Source organism: Zalophus californianus, chromosome 12 (genome assembly GCF_009762305.2).
Source record: "Zalophus californianus isolate mZalCal1 chromosome 12, mZalCal1.pri.v2, whole genome shotgun sequence".
Lineage (NCBI taxonomy): Eukaryota > Metazoa > Chordata > Mammalia > Carnivora > Otariidae > Zalophus > Zalophus californianus.
Window position 1 is genome coordinate 59,294,259 of NC_045606.1, and position 22,844 is coordinate 59,317,102.

At 43.3% G+C, this 22,844-nt stretch overlaps 1 protein-coding gene across 4 annotated transcripts in view; it reads left to right on the forward strand.

The window, feature by feature from the left end:
• The window catches only part of CREB5 (cAMP responsive element binding protein 5), a 376,944-nt gene that overhangs the window by 241,131 nt on the left and 112,969 nt on the right, over positions 1-22,844 (forward strand). The window contains exons 1-2 of one of the 4 annotated variants that reach the window (XM_035723334.1): positions 4,576-4,637; positions 13,336-13,412. The exons of 1 other annotated variant lie outside the window; for it this stretch is intronic. Coding sequence is in view for 2 of the 3 variants with exons in the window: in XM_027574287.2 (XP_027430088.1) it covers positions 4,591-4,637 (47 nt within the window). In the remaining variant the exon portion in view is untranslated. Of the gene's footprint in view, positions 1-4,575; positions 4,638-13,335; positions 13,440-22,844 lie in introns of those variants that run through there. 2 more of the 4 variants (XM_027574288.2, XM_027574287.2) reach the window with 2 other exon arrangements.

A 22,844-nucleotide genomic window follows, 5' to 3' on the forward strand; every position in this document is an offset into this window, starting at 1 on the left:
AACTGGCTTATTGCTGGAATTGGATCTGGTCCAGGAGGCCATGGGAAGCTAGAGGAATGGACAGTCCTATCCCAGCATAGTAGTCTTGAAGTGTTCATGGAAAAAGTAATGCCTGAGCTGAGGAGTATATTCATTCATTCACTCATTCATTTATTCAACAAACAAATATTTATTTGTTGGGTGCCTTTCAGATACTGTGATAAGTTCAAATGATACAATGACATGTACTTTGGGTTTTTTTTTTTTTTTAATGACATATTTTTTAAAGATGGAGAAGTTAGGACAAAACTGCTATGAGGAGGCAGAATCAATGATAATATTTTAGGGCTGATCAAAGGGCTCTCATAACCTCCCAATACCTACCCCTAAGGCTTCCTGGTGCCTCCACCATTAGAAAGTCATTCCTTTGTTTGAGACCCTTTTAATGTTGCCACTTCAGAAATTTACAAGTGGGTTTGGACACAGAAAAGTCAGCAAGTTGCCTGAGGGCACTTGGTGCTAGGGCTGGGATGTAAGAGTTGGCAGTAGGTACAAGACAGAAGGAGCCAAGGGCTGATCAGTCTCGTTTTCTCCCTGGGAGTGCTGCGATCTGGCTCTAGCAGGCTCAGCCATCTAAACCAGCTAATCCCACAAGTACACAGTTAGGATGCATGCTGCACAGGTTCACCCAGACAGCCCCTCAGCCTCTGTCCACTGTGAAAACACAGGACACCCAAGTTGAAGGGAATGCTGCATGACACCACGTGGGTGTGCCGTGGTCTGTGACCGGAAGGTTCGCTGGAAGCAATTTGCAAAGGAGGCCTTAGAAAACCACCTGGATGGTTATTGTAAATTAAAAAAGGAAGAGATGCCACTTTTTTCTGAATAATTTTTAATACTAGGTTTATGGCTGGGTACATATGATAGTCATTACAGCTTATTTAACGCTGAAATTATCTGGGCCCTCAAACTCCACTGGGACTGAAGGAATCATGGGTCAAATTTTAAAAACAATGTCTGAAAGAAGATGATATGCCTTTCCTTCAGGAGAATAAATTCAAACCCTTGTAAGAGGGGGAAAAAATGTCCGCTCTCTCTAGGAAGGATTGCTATCATTTCTTCTCTTTGCTCTGTGGGTTTCCATGTGTTTGAGCTCAGAAATGCACCCAGGCACACAGAGTTCACTTTAGTTGGCCCTTGCGCCCTTCAGTCCTGCCATCCAAGTTGTGCCTTTTCTAGTGGGTTGTTTTGGAGATGGTCCAAAGGCATTTTGAACTCTGAGCTCAAATCTTGGAGGCTTCCACTTCTCCGGAGCCGAACATTTCATCAGGAGCTGGGAGTATGGGAGTGAGTTACACGCAACAGCTGCGCGGTACCCACCACCCTCTCCCCAAGGATGACACGTTCTGAAAGGAGGGTGTTGCAAGCATTCCTGAGCAAGCCAGCTAATCTGGAGGCCTAGCCTGCTGGCCGACAGCTACTTTTAAGAAGGCTCCCGCTGGAATTACAGCATCTCACAAGTCCTATCTGCAAAGCCCCCATTCTTCAGAAGAGCAGCTAGGACATGGAGGGGACTGCGGGGGTGGGGGGGGGAGGGGGCTGGTGTGGGGGGAGTCCACGAGAGGGCCAGATGGGTGAAAAAGGAAGCTCTGGAGTCTGGGGGGTGGGGGGTGGGGGGAGTTTCCTTTTGGGAACAGGATATTCTCTATCATTAGCTGCTCACAGGAAGGAAAATGGGAAAGCAGAGTTTCTTTTCAAGTGGGGAGAAACCCAGCAGCCAGTGAAAACGCCTGATTTGGAATGGCAGGGAAGGGTACTTATGTTTGGACGGGCAAGTGCAAATGTAAATACTCAGACCCCTTTGAACTCTGAAATTGTTTCCAACTCAGGCCAGCACTCCAAAGAAGTTTTATTGGAATGTCAGTGTGTCCTGCACATTTGTTGCTGTAGTGGCATCCTCATCGGGTACAGAGCTCTCGGAGCCAGTCTGGGTTCTAGAAGCTCTGAACCCAGTGGCCGCACCACTCACCGATCAGAGCCACACTCACCATCTTGGAACCTCTCGGCCCCTTCCTCTTCTTGGCAGGAGCAAAGATGCTATTGTGCCTCATGAGAAGTCTGTGCCTGGCTTTGGCCAAAGCTGCCATCCCCTTTGTTACATAGACCGGACAGCTCCTTTTACATCATCTTTACCTCTAGTACAGGGTCCCTTTTTACCTTCTTCACTGGGGGAAAAAAAAAAAAAGGCAAGGACCCACTTTCTAGCAGCTGAATCCTACCCTTGTGACTTAGTATAAGAAAAATCATAGAGAGGTCATTTACCTATTGAGGCTACAGGAAGATGTCAATTTGGAAACCTTCTACCACGTATCCATTTTGAGATGCCTAAAATAATAATGTAAAGAAAACAGTTAACTCTGAAACCTAAGGCAAGGAGGGGGGCAGGGATGGGGTGTTGTAGGGAGCAGAGAAGGCAAAGGGAAAGTCCTTAGCTTTATATTAACCAACATGGTCAGTGGCTCTTAGAAAAGGGAGAAAGTAGTTTATATGAAATCTTGTCAACCTACCTCGAAGTGGAAAGGCTTGTAGGAGTGATTGAAGAGTTTGTTTTATTTATTCCCTGCATCAGAAGAAAAATCAATAGCTGCTTGGCGAGTCCGACGTAAATGAGTTATACAGGCCACTGACATGGTGGACCAAACTTTATAACAACCACATTTGCCGCTGTCAGGCCACGGGCTTCACTGGCGCCAGCTGTAATTACGGCTGATCACCTTTAATTCGGAGCTGCCTGCCTTGATAAAGGTGTGACTGCAGAAGCTGTGGCATCAGCGTCAATTGGGGATGTTGCTCCAGGCCGACTGCTGGAGAAAGCTCTTCCCCACCCCAGCCCCCAGGGTCAGGCAGACGCCGGGGCAGATCTTACTTTTTAGCTTGGTATTCCCTGAAGCTCTGACTCAAATTCCAAGGGACTCAGATTAACAGCCCTGTCCCCAGCAGCAGAGATCTTTAATAAGCTAAGAGATTTCTCTGAAAGCAGAGTGGAGGACTGGGAATCCTCTCTGCTTGGCCCCAGTAGGTGAGGAGACAAACATGTGTAGCACCTATTCATTTCACGGGGCACAAAAGCAACAAGGGGCAATAGATTTTGGCAAAAGCTATGATTATTTTTGAAAACGAAACAAAACCTTGCAACTCCACGCCTTTCTTCTGCTTTTGTGGTATTTAAAAAAAAAATTCTAGTGAACTTCCCATTTTTTGAAAATTACTTTTTTTTTTCTTTTTTAAGGAGGCATTTAACGATGAGGGGAAGATTAAAGGGAGAGAAGGTAGGGTTAAAAAGCCGGGCTAAGAGCATAATAAGTGTCCGGACTGTTCTAGGTAAGGTCCTGAGCAGAAGTGTGAAGTGAGGGGTAGAATCTGCAGTTAAAAGGGTTTCACTGCTGTTGGTGAAGGATGATGTTTGACTCCCCACCACCACTACCCCAGGCTGGTTTTCCTCACTCTGTAATTAAAGGAGAGACACACATACTGTTTGTTCTCCCTGTATCCTTTTAAACTCACAGACAGCCCCACCTGCACTGGTACCCCCAACCCCACGCCCAGCAGGTAGAGGAACGGATAGCTTGTCATTCGTTTTGAGGACGGACATATTTTAATTCCCTCTTCTTTGGACAGCTCACCTGAGAGTGGAGTGCTAATCTCAGAAAGTCAAGCTTCATGTTTTGAGACTAGGGGCCTTTTCCCTTCCGCCCATAAAGGAGTGACCAACGGGGGGCGGGGGGGGGGGGGGCGGAGAAGCCACTGTGATTGCCCAGTTCTTGATGGCTTCAGACGCAGGTGTGTGTTTGGCCCCGAAGTGGGTTTGCCCTTGCTGACAGGGAGGTCAGATGTGAGAAATCTCTGGAGGGCCGGTGGTTGGCATCCAGCAACAGAAAATCCCATCCAGCTCCAGGAAAAAAAAAAAAAAAAGAGCCTTGAGCAATGGAGGCCGTGTCACCAGGTTCTGAAGAAAAGCCTGGGCTGGGGACCTGTCTCGGTTGTTCAAACCCCATCGTCCCAACCTGACCGGTCACCCCACTGGGACTTCACCTCCACTTGTGCCTCCCCTCCTATTTCTGAACACAGGGACTCTTTTTTTTTTTTTTTAAACCAGCATATTTAAAAAAAAAAAAATCGGAACCAGTGGATCCCTGCCCACAGAACCCCTGGTCCCTCTCTGGGTCGGAGGCAGCTGATGGGCCATCCGCAGGCGGCACTGTTTCCCCTCTGTTTACTCGTTTCTAAGGGCAATTGCACCACTAAGGCTCCCCGAGTCTGGAACTCAGCCTGGGGCTGTTTTGGTTACATTGAAGTTTTTGCTTCAGTTCTGCCAGATTTAAATGGTGACTTCACCAGCACTGAGCTAAAAAGGAGAAGGGGGAGGAGGGCGAGCCCAGGAGAAAGAGCGAGCAAGTGAGCGAGCCGGAGGGAGAGAGCCAGAGCTAGGCGCAAGAGAAGGGCCAGCGCATTACATCATCGCTTGGCCTGGAATCAAGTGGGAAGGATATGACTCACTCAGGCTAGTTAAGCTTTGGCTCAAATTCTACACACACTCATTCCAGAGCTCTCATGTTCTGCACCTCAGGAGGGAATTCAGCCTCAGTGATGTCCATGAGGTTTGTTTTTAATTTTATTTTCTTTTTTCCTGATTTTGTAGAATTTTTTTTTTTTTGCCCCTACCGCCTTCTTCTCTCCAGTCTTCCTCCTCCTCCTCTTTTTTTTCTTCCCTTTCTCCCCTTTCTGCCCGTCTTTGTTTCTCCTCGTCTTCCCTCTCCTCTTTCCCCAGCCCCTCCGCTCCTCTTCTGGTCCCGACGAGGCGTTTCTTTTCACTTTGATAAGAGTTTTTGTGCTAGCACAGCGACCTGAAGGAGTTGAACCGAGGCCGGGGCTGGGCAAAAAAAAGAAAACAAAAAACAAAAAACAAAAAACAAAAAACAAAAACGGAGCAAGCCAGAGCGCGACAGGAGCAAAGAGGCCACAAATAAAAAGCGAAGCGAGAAAGTGCAAACTCGGGCGAAGTTTCTTTGCTGCGGTGTTGCTCCTAATCGGAGGAGACAGGGAGAGAGTTAAAATGCAGGAACCAATCGCTTGAATGGTGATGTAATGCAAGAACCGCAGGGTAGTTAAGTAATGTGAGAGCAAGGGGGTCAGGGTTGCAAAGCATTTACCTGCTCTCAAGGGGTTTTCAGTTTATTATCAATTGCAGTGACTGTAACTGGCTTCAGACTGCAGTCTCTAATTATTCACAGACGCCCCTTTTTTATCTTTTATTATTAAAAGTAAAACTATATTATGGTATTTAAAAAAAAACATGATATTATCACAGCTGTGTATTATTTTCCACCAGGATTCTCTCTCTCTCTCTCTCTCTCTCTCTCTCTCTCTCTCTCTCTTTCTTAAATGGCTCAAAACGGTTGTCTTTTCATAAAAGGTCGAAGTGAAGTGACGGTGGGAGTGGGGAGTGGCTTTCTGAGTGTAACTGGTGACTTGTGAATGCCCGGAGAATGATTTGGTGTGGCATGCTGAGTATGAAGAGGTGTGCGACTGCGTTTATTATTGAGACTAGACTGGGGCATTTACAGTCCGTATATGATGAGCCTCCAAAGTAGCCACAGTCCTTTGCCTCTTATTTCGGCCAGTGTTAACGGCGACTGTGCATTTGCTTGAGAATTTTAACTTTCTGTTGTTTCGTGTGACAGCTTAATCCAGTGCCATCTTTGGGACTTCTGTGTTCTTGAATTAATTTTAAGATGATATGCTGGGGTGGTGGGGGAGATGATGAAAGCTTCCTGATTGACTTGTCTAGAAACAGCTAGTTAATGTTGGCAAGTCAGGAATCAACACTAAATAAATGGAGAGGGGGAGCAAAGGATGGTGTTCTTTATGCTTTAAGGACCTAGTGTCCCCAGAGAGAGAGAGAGAGAGACAGACAGATTGATATTTTGAAAATTACACTACATTTCTCTGTGTTTCACAAAAGATATTTAGTGCTGTGATGTACTGCTCAGGCTGTGAACTTGCTGAAACCATCCAGCGTCATTAGATAGTTACAGACTGCAGCCCTCTGCAGCTAGAGACCTGGCCCCGTGAGAGCAGTCCTGATTCCTGGCTACTCCAAAACTTCTCTTGCTCTTCTAGTCATGATTACCATACAGTGAGAAGCATCATGAAGCATGGGGCACATACCAAGGAGGTGTTTATGTTTATTTACTTAATGCATGCCTTGGTTATGATTAATTATGACTTTTTATGGATCTTTACCCCCTCCCTCCACCTCCCGCTCTCCTTTTTGGAGCAGAGATGGAAGGGGCAGGGAAGGCAGAGGTAATTTTTGGAAGAAACAGCATGGTGTGGTGGAGGTCAAGAGGCCTGAGTGCAAATCCTGATGACCTTGAGCAAATCACTTAAAGCATCTGGGCTTCATTTTAAAATGAGGGAACAGACAAGGTGGGCTGTAGGCCCTTCCCCCATGTGTGGAACCAATCTGAGATGGTCTCTGAAGTCCCTTCCAGCTGGAAAGTTCTGTGTCTGTGTCTGTGTCCATGGTCTGTAAAAGTTTTGCTAAAAGGTATTTGGCATACTTTTCAGAGAAAAGTACATTTGAATTCAAGATGCATTAGTGCCTTAAATAAAGGGAGGAGGAAAAAAAAAATAAAGGGAGGAGGGCAAGGAGAAACAGGTCTTTCTCCACTTTGAAGGCTGTTTTCTATTTTTGCTTTTCTGGCACAGAAGAGTCCCCGAGTGAAATTTTTAGTTTTCAAATGCTACCTGCAAGGAGTCCTCGAAGAGAGATAATTATGTGGGCAAGTCTGTCAGAAAGAGTGGCAGAAGAGCAAGGGAGAATTTACTGATCCAGCACATTTTTCTAAAAGACCCTGCAAGTTTCCCAGCTGCCTCAAATGGTGCTAAAAAATGCAGGAGACATGAGTTTTCATTCACTCATAATGATACAGAACAGTATTTGTAATGAATTTATTCCCCCAAAAGATCACATGACTCCTTGATATGTTTCAGGGATTTTAACACAAACTCAAGTTTTTAGTTGAGGTCGAAGGCTACATTTTAAAACTTCAAAGAACTTGAAAGCCAAAACTATAGGTGCTTCTTAGAAAGATAATTTTCCCAAACAATATCCCTATTCTTCAGCCAAATTCCAGGGTAGTGGCCTTACTGTAAAGTGTGTATTTATGGACCCAGCTTAATTGTGCATAGGATGAAGGACCACAACTATGCCTATCTGGGGGGAAAAATTACCCAGAGCTGAAACGAAACCACTGGTGAAGGTTATTAGTCATTGTGCACAGTCTGATGAGTGCCAAATGTGTGCTTGAGACTCTTCAGGAATAAAGAGGGCATGATTTCTTTTTTTAGAGCATTACAATTTATGTTGACTTGGCTCTGAGTTGTTCACCCATAATCAGAAATGTCCTGCTTACAACTGACGGGGAGGCAGGGCAAGGAGCATGAGCTCAACCGAGCTCTTAGGTCAGACTAACTAATATTATCTCACTTCATTCCCGTGGTAGCCTGGAAGGCTAAGAATCATCAGCTCCACTGTTTGGAGATTGTTTTCTTGTGTTTGAAGTTTTTGTTTTGATTCTTGTTTTGTAACTGACATTTTTACTGAGATGATTGTAGACTTAACGTGCATTTGTAAGAAGTAATCGTGTTCCTGTGTACCCTTCACCCAGTTTCCCCTAATGGTAACAACTTAGAAAACTGTAGTAAATATCACAACCCGAATATTGACATTGCTTTTTCTGGTTTTATTTGTCTCATTTGTTTATTTGTGTGTGTGTGTGTGTTGTTTTCATCCCTGTGAAAACTGAAGGTCACACAAGCTCTAACCCCTTGAGTTCATTCCATGCTAGGTCTACCTTGCCATCACTGACAGACTTTCCACCACCATGCTGGTAGTCAGGGCCTAAAGGCTGTGCTTGTCAATGGGCATTCTTGGTGGCATTGTCCATTTTTTACATTCTTTGGGGATGTGGCCTGAATGGCAGCTTTGCCCTCTGTAGGGGGCCCCCGGGGTCATGCCTCACATGTTAGCAGGTAAAGGGGGAGGCAAGGCTTTGATGGCATGACAGAAGAGGCACACACATATTCCCTCTGTATGCCAGGCCCAGGGCTGAGGAATGTCAACTGTCCGTGCCTAAGCTTAACCATAGCCAGTGCTGAGCTCAGCACCCCTCTTCTTGTCCCCTCAGTTTTGCCCTGGTGGATATACCTGTGGCACCAGGGGTCAAGCATCTCTTGATCGGAGAAGTAGTGTAGGGTTTTCTGAAAAGAGCATGACCTTTGGGGTCCAAAGGCCCGTGTTCCAATCACTCTTCCACTTGCTAGTTGTGTGTCTTGGGCAAGCCACTGCACCTCACCGTGCCGTCATTTCTATCTTCTATGTGACATGAGGATAACCATACCTACCACATGGGTTGTGAGGGGTGGGGGTCTGTTTTAAGCCCCCCCCCCCGCCCTCAGCCCTCCCCCAGCCTGCAGTGAGATCACAGGAAGTAAGTCGTAGTTGCTGCTACAGTGAGGCAGTCAAGGATCTGCCAGGAGAAGCCTCTGTGCAGGTAACCCACCCACCTCAGACTCTCCCTGAGCAGCTGGTTTACACATCACTCAGGCTTCTACCTTCCCAGCCTGTCTTCTCTTATGCTGCTTTTTATCCAGAAAATCAAGGTCTGACATCACGCCAGGTATGAGAGAGGTGAAAGTGCCATTCTGATTAAAGTAAGTGAGGACTTGCCAAATTTCCAGCGCCCTGAGTGGAGGGAGAGATGAAAACAGGGCCAGTTGGGAAGAAGACTCTTGCATCTGCATGCACGCTCAGCTGTGGCTTTGTGAATGGGAAATGAAGTGAAATGGAGATGAGTGAATTCACTCCTGAGAACCAGATCCCATTCCTGGCTTGAACAAGAGAAGGTTATATTTGCAATAGCATATGTGGTTAATGCGTATCTTGAATTGGGTAAGGCTGCCTTTTAAGCTTGCTACCTCCCCTGTATCTTCTCTGGTGGGAAAACTGGTGTTTTGGAGACTGAAGAGAAAGGGATTTCCAAGGTGTGGCAAGTGGAAAAGTGTGATGATGGCGAGTTTGATGGAATCATATAACAGCAGTGGGGCCCAAAACGTACAACAAGGGCTCCATTCTAGGATCCCCGAGTCTATGCTGGAAATGGACCCCAGGCTGTCTCAAGTCCAGTGATACAAACGATGTCTCAGATTTTACTTAGTAAGTGATGGCCAGGAAGGCCAGGTCAACATTAAGAGGCAGAAATTAGTGTGGACTGATGAGAGCGAGAATGAGCACTGCCATGTGCCTGATAGGAAGTGGAATCGGTGGGTGATGGGCATTAAGGAGGGCATGTGATGTAATGAGCACTGAGTATTATATAAGACTGATGAATCACAGACCTGTACTTCTGAAACCAATAATACATTATATGTTAATTAAAAAAAAAAGTGGGATGGGCAAATCTGGAACTGCGCTTAAAAAAAAAAAGGAGTGGTTTGAACACTGGCTTCTCCTTTCTGCTCCCTTCTTGTTTGGCTTACATGGGCCTTTGACCTTGAAGGGGACTCCTTTTGCATTGGTTTGCAGAAAGATGTGTGTGCAAGTAGCTGAGTGAGTGCTCATAGCTCAGGGATATGGGGAATAGTCAAGAGGAGGAAAGAAAATGAAATGAGTGGCACTGGTAAGGGTGGGCAAGGCCAATCAAAATTCCGTGGTCCATATTTGTGATTTTTAAGCCAACTTCCCTAGGCTTATTAAATAGTTCGCTAATGCTTTCAGAGGTGTGTATTTGATGAATCTCTGTTGGACAAGCGCAGGTCCTTGGCTACTTACATCCTTGAAAACTGAAATTGACTTGCCTTAGAACTCCCAAGTCCACAGCATAGTACATATGCGCTTTATAACAAGTCCATACATCTTTTCTTCCTGCACCTACCCTGGCAGGAGAGCTTACTTAATGATTGATGAAGCAACACTGTACCCAAGAAGAATTAATCAATAGTCCGCAATCATTATGGAGAGTGCGAAGAGTAGTTGTACAATAGCTGAAGCCCATTTAGCTATCAGCAGAGTCTTCCTTTTCTCCACAGGATACCAAAAGTTGAATTCTACCTTATAATTTCTTTCTTTGCCGTCTGAATGACTGAAATAGAACTGGATGTGTCCAAAAATGCCAAGCCTGGAAAAAATAATAAGGCTCCAAATGAATGCCAAGGTATCTATTAATGAATGCACAGACTCAATCACTCATCTTAATGGGAGGTGGAAATGGGGCCAAGGGGCTGTGTTATATAAGCTGGAATACCTACCATGAGTTACTGTGTTTTAGGAGCCCATGAACTTTTTTTTTTCCCTATAAATCAAAGATCTTTGAAGAATTGAGGTCATGTTGAGCTGCGCACATACTGATATGGCACAGATGCCAGGTGGGCCTCTTCTAGCCTATGGACCTGGCTGCCCCCTTGGCTCTGCCCTTCTGCCCTCAGTGGGGTTCATGTCACTGGGAAAGGAAAGTCTATAAAGCAAGCTCCTTTGCAAAGGTGGAACCTGTTTATTCAAAGTCCAGCATAGCTCCTGTGATTGTGCCCTTTGAATCATGTTGGGGTTAGATCTGTGTTCCAGCTCTGGCTTTGCCACTTGCTAGCTGTGTGATTTTCGACAGTCTGTTAAAAGTTTCTGAGCTGCATTTATTTCATCTCTGAGACAGAATCCATGAAATGATAACTCTAAAGCCCTCGGCATACTAAGTGTTCAGTAAATGTTAGTTATTTAATAATGGGACCAAATGGGACCAGTTGACTTTTTTGGAAGTCTGGATAATGACATATTTTGGGCATCCATAAGGGAGAGAGAAATGCTGTCATTCAGTAGTTCCTTCCTGGACAGGTAAACTGAGTCACAGAATGCAGGTGAGACTGTGAGCAGTAGGCGAGATGAGGAGAGAATCCTATCATGGACCCTATTCTGTGTGACCAGATCTCTGCACTAGCCAGAAAATGAGGTCTAGGATCTCACCATAAAGCAGTTTATTTCAGCGCCAAGAAGAGGTGGGTCTTTCTTTTTTTCCACCGCTTTTAGTTAAGTAGTAGGTTTCTCTTTTAGATGGCATAAAGCAGTTTTTCTTTTGCATCTGTGTCTTCTTGACCTTCTTATTTATTTTAATACTTCAGTCAGCTCAGCAGCCATGCAGCAAAGGGCTGATCTCCTTTAATTCCTCTGGAATTAATCATAATAACAGCAATTATGATAAACCCATTTAGTGTAAATGTAGATGTAAATTACTCTTGCATTGCATGTTCGCCTTCAGTCTGCTCTCGGGCAGTATCCACCCTCAGACGATTGCACACTGGCCTCTCTCTAGCCACACTATTTTTAATTCAGATCTTGACCTAGCTTAGAACATGGCTGCTCTTTGGCCTTTTCCTTCCATCCAAGGCAAAGAGGAAGCTTCAGTGTGCAGGTCACAAGGGATGCCATTTCATTAGGCTTCCCTCTCACCTTCCAGAACTTCCGTAGCTGTAGAATAATAATCCCATAATTCTAAATGCATCGATAAGGCAGGAACCTTAGAGATCCTTCAGCCCAACCACACATCTTACAGTCTCAGAAAGTGAGGCCACCCAGGGATGTGATGAATTATCCAGTATCTACACAGCAGAGAGGTGAATTAGCATAAAGCTATTTGGTGGCGGGGCCAGGAGCAGGCTCTGATGCAGTGAGGAGCACATTTCTGCCGTGCTAGGCTCTTGGGCTTCCAGGTGCCAGGAACTCCATCTTCTCGCTCAAGTGTATGCTTTCCAGTCCTCTTTTGAGTTCTGGCTCCTGGGGATGGCATGGTGAGGAGAGTGCCAAGAAAGACTTAGATGAGCAGGGGGACAGGGGAGCCCGACCAGCTGGCTTGGAGAAGCTGGGAGTCTTTCAGGCACCTCACAGTTGAAAGACTCCACCCTCTGGTCTGGAGGGAGGGATGGGGAGATGGACAAGATAGCTTGCTTTCCACCTCCAGCCAAAAGCTCCCTGGTGTCTAGTTAGTGGGTGGGGCGTGCTGTCCCTGGGCCATAAATGAGGTGGGGTCAATGTCCAGGAGTCTGGCACTCTCTGCTTCCCACCACTTTCGCCTTCCTCCCTCTCCCTGCACCAGCCCTCACTGCGCTGAGTGCTGAGTGCGTGTTGGGTGAGACAGAGTTTGGAATCCACCCCAGAACCAGCACCCACCCACCTGCAGGATGTGACCTCTGGGCTCTGAAACTCGCTGCTTCCTCCCTCTTCCTCCCCACCTAGGGACCGGTTTTAGACCACAATTCCCAACACAACCCACTTCACACTTTAATCCCAAAGAGACTCAGGCACTTTGTGACCACAGAAAACTTGTCACTTCATTACGATTTTGAAAAAAGAGAGCAAAGGGTAATTCGTAGTTGTTTTAATGACTTTGCATCCTTTGCCATGGAGGCAGCTTTCAGCTGTTAGGCACAAAGGATGCCAACTCTGACATCTCACAGTTCAGGGGCAGCACTTTTCATAATGCTTTATCACAAGATTCTTCACAGCCAGTTAACCCCATTAATCTTCCCACAGTAATTATCCAGGTGCTGTACGATTCAGCTTCCCTGAAGTCTCCAGAGCTCTGCTGTGTGTAGATGAACTATTGTGCCTCCCGACCTTGAAAGGATGTTTCTAACTAATTAATGATTGTTAAGTGCTTGGAAAATGCACTTTGGAAATATGCTGGTGCTAATATGTCTGAATCGTCCACTGTGCAGTGGATGCAAGCTGGAAATCATTCCTGCCGTTCGTAAATCATATGAGGATGGAGATGACCCTTTCTTTTCTCACCTAGGTATCTGGCCCTCCTCCACCACACATTTGTTCCTTGTCCATTTCTCCCAATCTGTGGATTAAGCCATCTTTGGTGCAATAGGCCAGTGATTCATAGGATTTCCTTCTTGGAGTGAGAAGTATCGTTTGGGGTCTCTTTAGTCATGTGGTCTTTAATGAGGCAAACTGAAAACTACTACTGGCTGAACTACCAGTGAAAGAAACCTGTTTTTCTGTACGGTAAAGCAGTTTTGAAACTTTTTTGATATGAACAACAGTAAGAAATATTATTTTATCTTGTAGCCCTGTACACTCGCATGTGTGTGCTTAGGTACATGTGGATGTGTGTGTATCTGGTTTGATGACATCATACTTAATTTTTACTGGGTATACATTCTTGGGTATCTTATATTCTATTCATTTTTCTAAGATACTAGTCATGTCAGATTAAACTGATTTCACCAATTTCTCACCAGCTGACCCACCAAGGAACTACATCCAGAGTCGGAAAAGCATTGGTTTGGCGGATACATAGCAAGAATGCAGGACAAAGGTCAGGAGACCTGGGTCATATGGTCAGGTCTGTCCCGACTCCGAGATTCCTTCCCCAAACCTCAGGGTCCTCATATAAAATTAAGGTATTTGTTTTTAAACTGAATTTACTCTCAGAGTACTTTCTGTAAAAATGTCTTAATGTGGAAGCCAAGTATAGAAAACAGAGCCCCGACTGGCCCCCAGCTACTCCCTTAAGTCACCCTCCCACAATCCGAACAATACTGGGCTAGAAATCTCGTGAGTCCCTCTAGTCCTGGAATTCAATGACATTTTATCTCCTAGGTAATAGATTTATCTAATGGAACACACCAGGTTTCACTTCTGTTGATTCTGAGCTAGGATTCTCTACTGGAAATCTTCAGAATCTATGGGAAGTTTTGCCCTCGGACCATTGTTCTTTCCTGCTTCGGTTTTACAGCTTGTTCTTGGGCCCCATGGGCTAGGCTTCTTCAGGGAAAGAGGGCGTTTTGGAAAAGTCTTCAGGAGATGCGTGAGCAGGCAGACATGTGAGGACGTTTATTTATGTCATTGTGTCTGCTTTCTCCTTGCCTCCTAAATTCAGCAGGTTCCTGATTTTTAACACAGTTCAAATCATTTGGTTTACAGCTGGTAAAATACAATTTTCTGGTTCTCAGAAAGAAAGGCTTTTCAGACTTATAAAAAGAGAAGCTCATAAGACTTCTTGAACATCAAATAGCTCTTACAAAACACCATTTTGATGAGTTAAGTGTAAATGAATCAGAAACATACGGATTAAATTTCCCTTGAAAGACACATGGGTTTAAGAATTAAGGGGGGAAAGTGCTTGGCAAGATGGATTTCAGGTTTTTGCCAAACCTCAAAATGTTTGAAAAATGGTTTGAGACATTTTTACTGAATGCAAAATGCCACGGAGTTCACCCATCCCAGACATAATAGCGAATCTTTTTGACAACAACTTTATGACAAGAAAAAGGGCCTGTGGAGCTTAGCCATTTTCTTAGTTCTCCTTCATTAACCTCCCACCCCACCCCACCAAAAAAAAAAAAAAAAAAAAAGGCATTTATGGGGCTAAGAGAACTGTCTGATTGACAAACTAAAGTTTCAAGTCAGGCGATTACCAGAAAATAGCCCTACAACTCAAAAATTCTTGGATTTTTGCCCCCTATAGTACCCAAAGTCAATTATACCATTTTCTAAGTGGAATAATACACTCTAGGGATATGCAGTATTTGATATATTTTATTCATTGGTGTCTAGAGCAATGCACGGTTATTCTAGTCATTTGTCTGACAGTATAATTCCAGCTTCTTTGGAGAGGGGAAAAAAGCCCACTAAAAGCAAACAGATTGAAGGGAAATAGCCATTCGTTTATTAAAAGAGCCGCAGTGTGGAAATGCTGTATATTATAGAGGCAGGGCATTGGTTGAGGTTTTCAAATTGCAGGGAATTGTCTTGGAAACTTGAATTCTGTTACAGCTTCTTTATTTGATAAGCTGTTTTAGAGCTTCTCCACAACTTCAGAATCCTTGCTGGCATGAGGAAACTCAGGAGCAACAGATTAAGGACCCAGGGATTGATCTGGGGAGAGTTGTGCATCTTACAGATGAAATGGCCTCCAATTATCTTTTACTAGCTCTTACTACTAGCTAATCAAAAGCCCGCTGACACTTTTACAGCCTCATTTTTCATATGCAAAAGCTCAGAAGGAGTGGGTTTTGAAGGAGCTGCAAGAAAGTGAGAGCAAGAGTCTGGATGGGAAGGCGTGGGCCGGGCCACCCACTTTCTGAAGCTACCTTGTCTCATGCCCTTATTTCCTCTTCATAGTTAAGCAGGATCACCAAGGTTTGCTTGCCTGCTTCCTTCCTAACTTCCTTCCTTTCTTCCTTCCTTTCTTTCCTCTGAAAGAAAGGGTGCATTCAGTGACTGCCAATATCGATTTAGAAACGAAGGGACAACAATGTACTTTTCAAAAGGTTTCAAGTTATGTAGACCAAAAAAACCAAAACCAAAAACCAAAAACCAAAACCAAACAAACCCTATCTTTAAATCTATATGTTTTAACTCTATGATGGAAGTAATGGGCAGATCTGTTATTTTGTTAGTGCAGCATCTGACACAGTGCTTTGAGGTAGGACCTTCCTCCTTAGGAACCAGAATTAATTTGTTGAAAGAAGAGTACCCAAACGGGAGAGTAAAAGTCACAAAAAACACAGAAAACTACTTTCAGCACCTCCAATGAAAATGCTACGTAAAAGTGATGGTTAAAATATACATCCATCTCGTGCCCATCTATGTTTATTGAGCTCAAGGTAGGAAATGAAAACTAGAAATCTGGGAGAGAAAACTCAAGGGATACCAAATTTCTGTCTTGGAAAAGGCTTCAGAATCAGAAAAACTAGGGCCAAATTCTAGCTGCATTTTTACCTTTTCCAATGCAATTTAATATAGGATAATAGGGCCAAGAAGGACTCCTTTGATTCTGAAAAATGCTGAGCCCCTGCCCAGAGCTCCCAGTACCTCCCTCCCAATCTGGCCTTTACAAGGGGATCAGACTGAGTGAACACACATCAGATAACATGTATTTCTGCGTAGGGATTGTTACCTTCCAAAGAGATTTTTTTCATCTCATGTTAAGCTATGAGCCACAGTAATTATTTACTGTTTTTTTGGCCTGTGTTGATGTACTTTAACAACCTGCCTTGCACAGATGGTTAACTCAGGCCGGAGCCCCTACCACCAGTATCCCCCCCACCCCCCCCAACACACGTGTGTGTACATGCAGTGCAGAGCTAACATCTCATCTTTCCTGAAGCAGTTCTTGCATTTCCTCTTCCAGGACCCCTCCCCGCCAAGCCTCCATGGTATTAGATATCATTGGGGGGGGGGTTCCCATTACACCCCTGCCCTGACTTCCATGCCTTGTCTGTTTCTCTTAATAGATGATGAATTTCTTAAGGGCAGGGATGATCTTTTATTCACTCCCATCCCCCATTCCTGAAACATAGCAGGAGCTGAGTAAATGTTTAAAAAAATAAACTTAAAAAAATAATTTTAGTTGTGTTTTTGTTGGATCACATTTTTTATTGAAGCCACAGAAAGTAGGTGGGACTGAAATTGCCTCTCTGCAAGCCCTCTGGGTTCTTAGTTCTTGTAGAAAATGCAAGGAGTAAAGTGCAGTGTAGTTCTTGCTCAGAAGAGCTCCCTGCCTGATTTCAAATTTCTCCCCTAACCTATGTTTATCTTGATGGTCTTATTTATATCTATTTCCTTCCGACAAAAATAGAAGCTCAAAAAAGTGAATTTACCGCACAAGGGATGATACCTCTGACTTGTGTGTGAGTTCAACAGATGTAGTTAAGAGGCTGCCCTGCGTGTGGATATCCAGCTAGATGCTCATTTTCTGAGTCATCTGACTTCTGAGTTTTCACTTTTTTAAGAGTATAATTAAGATAGGTTCCCAGGGATTAGAAAAAAAAAACAACAACCCATGAGTAAAGCAGACAGTCTGTATGTTGAGACCCATATAAGGAGATCTGTGGGCACCTGACCAAATTGAGAGAAGCATTAAGAGCTATTCAAAACCTACTGAAATGTCAACACACTTTTGAAAAGGGTCCATTAGGGATGCAAATGTGTGGTTCCCTGATTATGATAAGCACGGGAAAGAAAACAGTGAAACCCATTAGGAGGTTTTGAGAACTTGGTTTTGAAGAGTGGGGAAGGCAACTGTAGTTTCTGCTAAGGGCTGGGCTTCATTTTTTTCTCCAGTCCTCTCCATTTCTGAACTAACAATTCTCATGATTTAAAGGACCCTCAAAATTCCTCCATTTTTGGATAAAGCCAATTAACTCATCTGTAAATGGGCCAACTTTGAAATTCCATCTATGTCGGATAAAATTCATTTTAATAAAATTCAGTTTCTGGATTGCAAACTGTAACTTGTTTGTGTAAAGGATCTGACATCAGACGCTCACTTCAGGCTTTTGATGTCTTTTGATTTGTTCTTGCAAGGATTTTTCTTATAAAAGATCAATTGTAATTTAAAATCTATAATTCTTACTAGATAGTATTCTACAAATCACGTCACACTAGGGGTGTATTTCTGTTTAGTAACCATTAGGACTTTTCTGTGAAAATAACTGATTCATCTAATCGGAAAGATACCTTTCATTCTGGCGGTCTTGTTTCGTTCACACATGATGTCAAATGAGATTCATAGTAATGGATACATTGGGGCATAATTTTTGTGTAATCACTGTTAGTGTAAAAAAAAGGTAATTGATTTTTCCATCTTCCTTGATCTGGAAGGAATTGTATCAATTTCCAGGACGTCATAAAACAAAATATTTAAAGTATGTTTCAAATAATAATAAAAAAAGAAATACTTAACTTAATAAAGATGTGGAATTCATTTATGAAGAAAAACACTGGCTGTGAACCAATAGGCCAAAAAGTTTGCCAGAAGCCTGCAGTAGACAGTCATTCCTGTATGTCTACTCTCTCCCCATCACTCCTGAGCCCACACCATATTAAGAAAATGAATTCTCTCAGCCACACTGGACTTTGAAATCATTGATTTTGTTTACTTTGTTTTTGAGTAAAAAAACAGATCTTTTTTTCAGTATTCTGCCTTATAAGGAAGGCAGTCCAAGGCACTTATAACTATAGTTTTTCATGCCCTGTTTTAACTAAAGAGGTTTTCTTGGCATATATATTCGATGCTTGGGAACCTTACATAAAAGTTATGGGTTTTGACCCTTCTGGAGAGCCTCAACAATTGAAACCATTGGCAAAAATGGAAAACACTTAACTGTCATAAGAACAGTTGAATGCTTCAGCATTGACCTAAAGCAAAAATTATAAGCCCTGAAATGGACATTTCCATTTGGCATTTTTGCTTTTCCCAAAAGAAATAGCCCCCAGCTTCAGAAAGGCAGAAAGATCTGTTTACTAATAGCATGTAGGCAAACACCATGGTACTCACTTATGTTAGATCAATCCTCTTAACTTTTAGAACTCTTTTCAGCTATATTATGGTATTCTCCTTTCTTCTCCAGATTTTCCCAATGGGAAAAGAAATCAGAACTACTTTACCTCTGGCAATCAAAAGATGTATAGTCCCTGCCATCAGGGAGGTAGGAGCATAATGATAATGATTAACTCTAAATAGGGGTGTCTGGGTGACTCAGTTGGTTAAGTGTTCAACTCTTGATTTTGGCTGAGATCATGATCTCAGGGTCGTGAGATTGAGAGCCCTGCATTGGGTTCTGTGCTCAGTGGGGAGTCTGCTTCCCTTCTTCTCCCTTTGCCCCTCTCCCCGTTCTCTCTCTCTCTCAAATAAATAATCTTTAAAAAAAATTGACACTAAATAATAATCATATCTATAAACATATTATTAGACATTGCATGAAGGAAAAGCACACAGAGCTACAAAACCCTCTAAATTAGAGGCACCTCTGATTTGGGGTCAGAGAAAATTTTAAGAGAGTGATGTTTAAACTGAGACCTAAGGATGAATAAGAGCTGGTCAACAGAAGAGCAGATGGCTGACCTTTCCAGGCAAAGGCAATAGGATGTATTAAGGCCCTGGGCTAGGAAAGAGCTTTGCACATCCTAGGGAGTGAATGGATGCCAGGGTGGGTGAAGCACATCAAGTCAGATTAGAAAATAGTACTATAGACATCAAGAGGTAGAACATTTAAGAGATGATTTTATTAAATTCCAAATGCTGAGGAAAGCCATGGAAAAATGTTGAGTAGGGAAACATCATGATTAGATCATTGGTTCATGGAGATCATTCTGGCTATAATGCAGAGGCTGGATTGGAGAGGAGTGAAACCGAAGGTAGAAATTGCTGGAAAAACCAAGTGAGAGAACATAGTGTTTTGGACTAGGATCTTGGTAGTGGGGATGGAGCCAAGTGGATGGATTCCAGGTCTATTCTGGGGGTGGAGTAGATAGAACTTAGTGAATGATTGGAAGTAGATGAGGGATGTCAAAGTTACTGCCTAGATTCCACTAATTCACTGCTATCAAATGTGTTTAAAGAAATATAGGACACTTTCTAAAGAAGAAGAGGCAAAATAAAAGGAGGCACTGTATTACTCAGGGTTCTCCAGAGAAAAAGAACCAATAAGATATGGAATATATATATATAATATTAAATATATAAAATTTATTATATTATAATATATAATCATATATGATTTATTATAAGGAATTGGCTCATGCCAATTATGGAGGCTGAGATGTCCTACCATCTACTGTCTGATGGCTGGCGTCCTAGGAAAGCCAGTTGAGTGATACAAATTTCAGGCCAAGTCCAAAAGCCTGACAACCAAGAGTACTGATGGTGTAAATTCCAGTCCACAGGCAAGAGAAGGCTGATGTTCCAGCTCAATCAGACAGAGAGAAAGAGAAAGAGAGAGAACTCAGCCTTTCTCCTTTTTAAAAAAAATCTACTTAGAACCTCAATAGGTTGGGTGATGCCTACATCACTTTGGAGGATGCCCACCCACCCCTTTGGCAGGGGCGGGGGGGGGGAGGGGGGCGTGGTAATCTGCTTTACTCAGTTCACCCATTCACGTGCTGATCTCTTCCAGAAATACCTTCACCTAGAAATGATGTTTAACCAGCCATCTGCGTACGCCATGGCCCAGTCAAGCAGACCCATAAAATTAACCATCCCAGGCACCACGGACACGATCGGCCATAGGGCATAACATAAGCACTTAGGGAATGTTATCCTAGCTCTTTAGTAGGTAGGGCAAGGTAGCATTTACTACTCAACAGTGAAAATGTTTTTCCTGGCAGCTCTCAGACTTGGAGGACTTTTGTCATTCTCAGAATGCCCAAGTTTTTCCCAATCCCAATGGGCCTGATGGCACCCCACTGAACAGACAGAACCGCTTATTTGAGGACCTGACTACCTCTCCTAAAGAATGTGATTCTGTTTAATAATAAGTGACTAACTCTGGTGCACAAAGGAGTGAAACCTTTATTTTATGCTATTAAAAGGACCATTGTTCATGTGTGAGAATAAACTACTCCCCTTTCTTACCCTTCAGCACTCCTGGTTTATGCCCTACTTGGCTAAATGTTACAGGTACTCAGTGATCTTTGGAACCTGCCTTTTGTTCAAGGAAAGGGAATGTCCAAGAGAGGCCAGTGACAAGTTACCCCTTTGTCCCCACCTTTGAGAAAAACTCACCCCCTACTGAAGTTTGGGCCTCTCCATAAGTCAGCTTACCCACTCTTGATCATACCCAGTTGTATAAACTTTAGAGTGGGAAAGGTCCTTGAAGATCATTGGCTCAGCCACCTTATTTTATACATGAAGGAATAGAAACTCTGAGGAGGTCTTGAGAACACAGCCCAGGATCACCATGCACACCAGTGGCTGAGGCAGGGCCATGTTTGCTGGGGTATTAGGATTCAAAGCCATGCCATGAAGGGCTCGGTTACTTTGCTGAATCTTTTTATGATCTTCAGATCGACACATTCTCTTCTGATGAGTGGCTGATATTCAGAGGCCTGAAGAGAAACCAGACTTTCGTCACAGACCAGTGAAGGGATTTCTTGGGGAACAGTCAACTATGAGCAAGCATAATATGCCACATACCCTATAAATGTACTGTCATTCACATACAATTTCTACTTCTAGTCGGGCTTATTGTCGATAGCTAAAATTGACATTTACTGTGACCATAACCCTACCACAAATTAAAATCAGATCCCAAGTCCCTCTGGGGAAGATGTTTATTAAGCTGTAGGAAGACATCTGAAATGATACCAAATTACATTTTAAACTTGAAACCCCAAATACCACATTTGTTTGGAAGTAGGAATAGGGCCGTCTGGGGAATAATATGGGAAACTGAGCAAGTCACTCTTTTTGGCAAATGCAAGGCCACCAAGGAAGGGAAAAGTGCCTTAGAAGAGATGCTTTATGTATAAACCCCTGTATGTTTAAGCCTAAGCAAAATTTCCTTTTTTGAACTAAATGAACTAAAAAGGAAAATAAGCCCTTTAAAACTTTATGCATTTAAAGAACAGACATGGAATTTCCAATTATACCTATAAATACACCAAGAGGGGGTTGAAAGAATCATCATAATAAAACAAGTCTATCAAAACACAAATCTACACTCCAAGGTTTGACCAGGCTGGTACAGATAAAAATGTGTTTGGAACCAAACGTCTGTTTATCACTTTTGCCTCTTAGCATGTAGATGTCTGGGGGTGTTTGTGGATAGTGGGTGTGTTTGTACACACTGTCTCAACCTCAGAACATAATAATAGAACCAACTCTGTCCACAGGGAAGCTATACGCAATGGCTTCTTTGCTTGTGTGTCCAGCCCATGAATAGCTTTGAAAATTGCAAAGCCCTTTGAGATCCTTGGATGCAAAGTGCAAAGTAAATGCCAAGTATCATTATTATGAACTTTATTGCTATTATTTTATTAAGTGTTTGAGATTAATATCAATTTAGCTCATGATAAGTGCTGCTGCCAAGTAGGAGAACTTGAAAGGTAGCTCAGGAAATGTTGCTCAAGGAGGATTCCAGTTTCCTAGAAACTCTGCCCCTCCCCCCACCCCCTTGCTCAAGTCAATGATAAGTTGACTGTCCCTTCAGGATAGTGTTTCAGGTTATCATGATCCTTAATAAGAATCCTGTCATGGATGTGTCATTGGGGTACTACTGCCGGGAAATGAGAGACCATGTACAGTGAGGTAACCTCATTAAGTCATTCAACAAACCTCTACAAGGCTCCTAGTATGTGCTAAGCTTTGTGTTTTGTGATACTCTCTCTCCAGTCTGGTGGAGATATTAGTACATGCTGTGAGAACACAGAGCAGGGATCAGCTTGGCCTGGAGAAATCAGGGCAGGTTTTCCTGAGAAGATAATGCACCACGAGATATGAGGTCTCACAGTGATAGAAAAGACACTCAGATCCCTCAGAGAGGCTGGACATTTCTGGGTCTTTTTTCCAAACTACTTCACCCTAAAATTGAGAACCATATCATTTTACTTTGTATTGTAAAATGACACTAGCAATAATTTTATCTTCTAAAATAGATTAATCATCTCTTGAATAGAATATACATCGATCATCTTCCAGGGGCCAAACATATACAAGATATTATCTTATATATGATTATCAAGGCACCCTCACACCATACTTAGGAAGTGGGCAGTGTAACCCTGTCTTTGCTGATGAGAAAACAGAGAAGTTAAAGGACTTGTACAGATCATACACTTATGGGCCATGACGGGGCCAGCAGGCGGCCCGAAGCCTATGCCTTGTCAGCCACACAAGGCCGCTTTATTCGATTTACTGGTTAATGATGGCAGCCAGCATTATCTCTATCATTTCTGTCAGCCACTCTGACTGGAATAAGTGAAAATAATAGACCTAATTTAGGACTAGGAGAGGTCTGCCAGT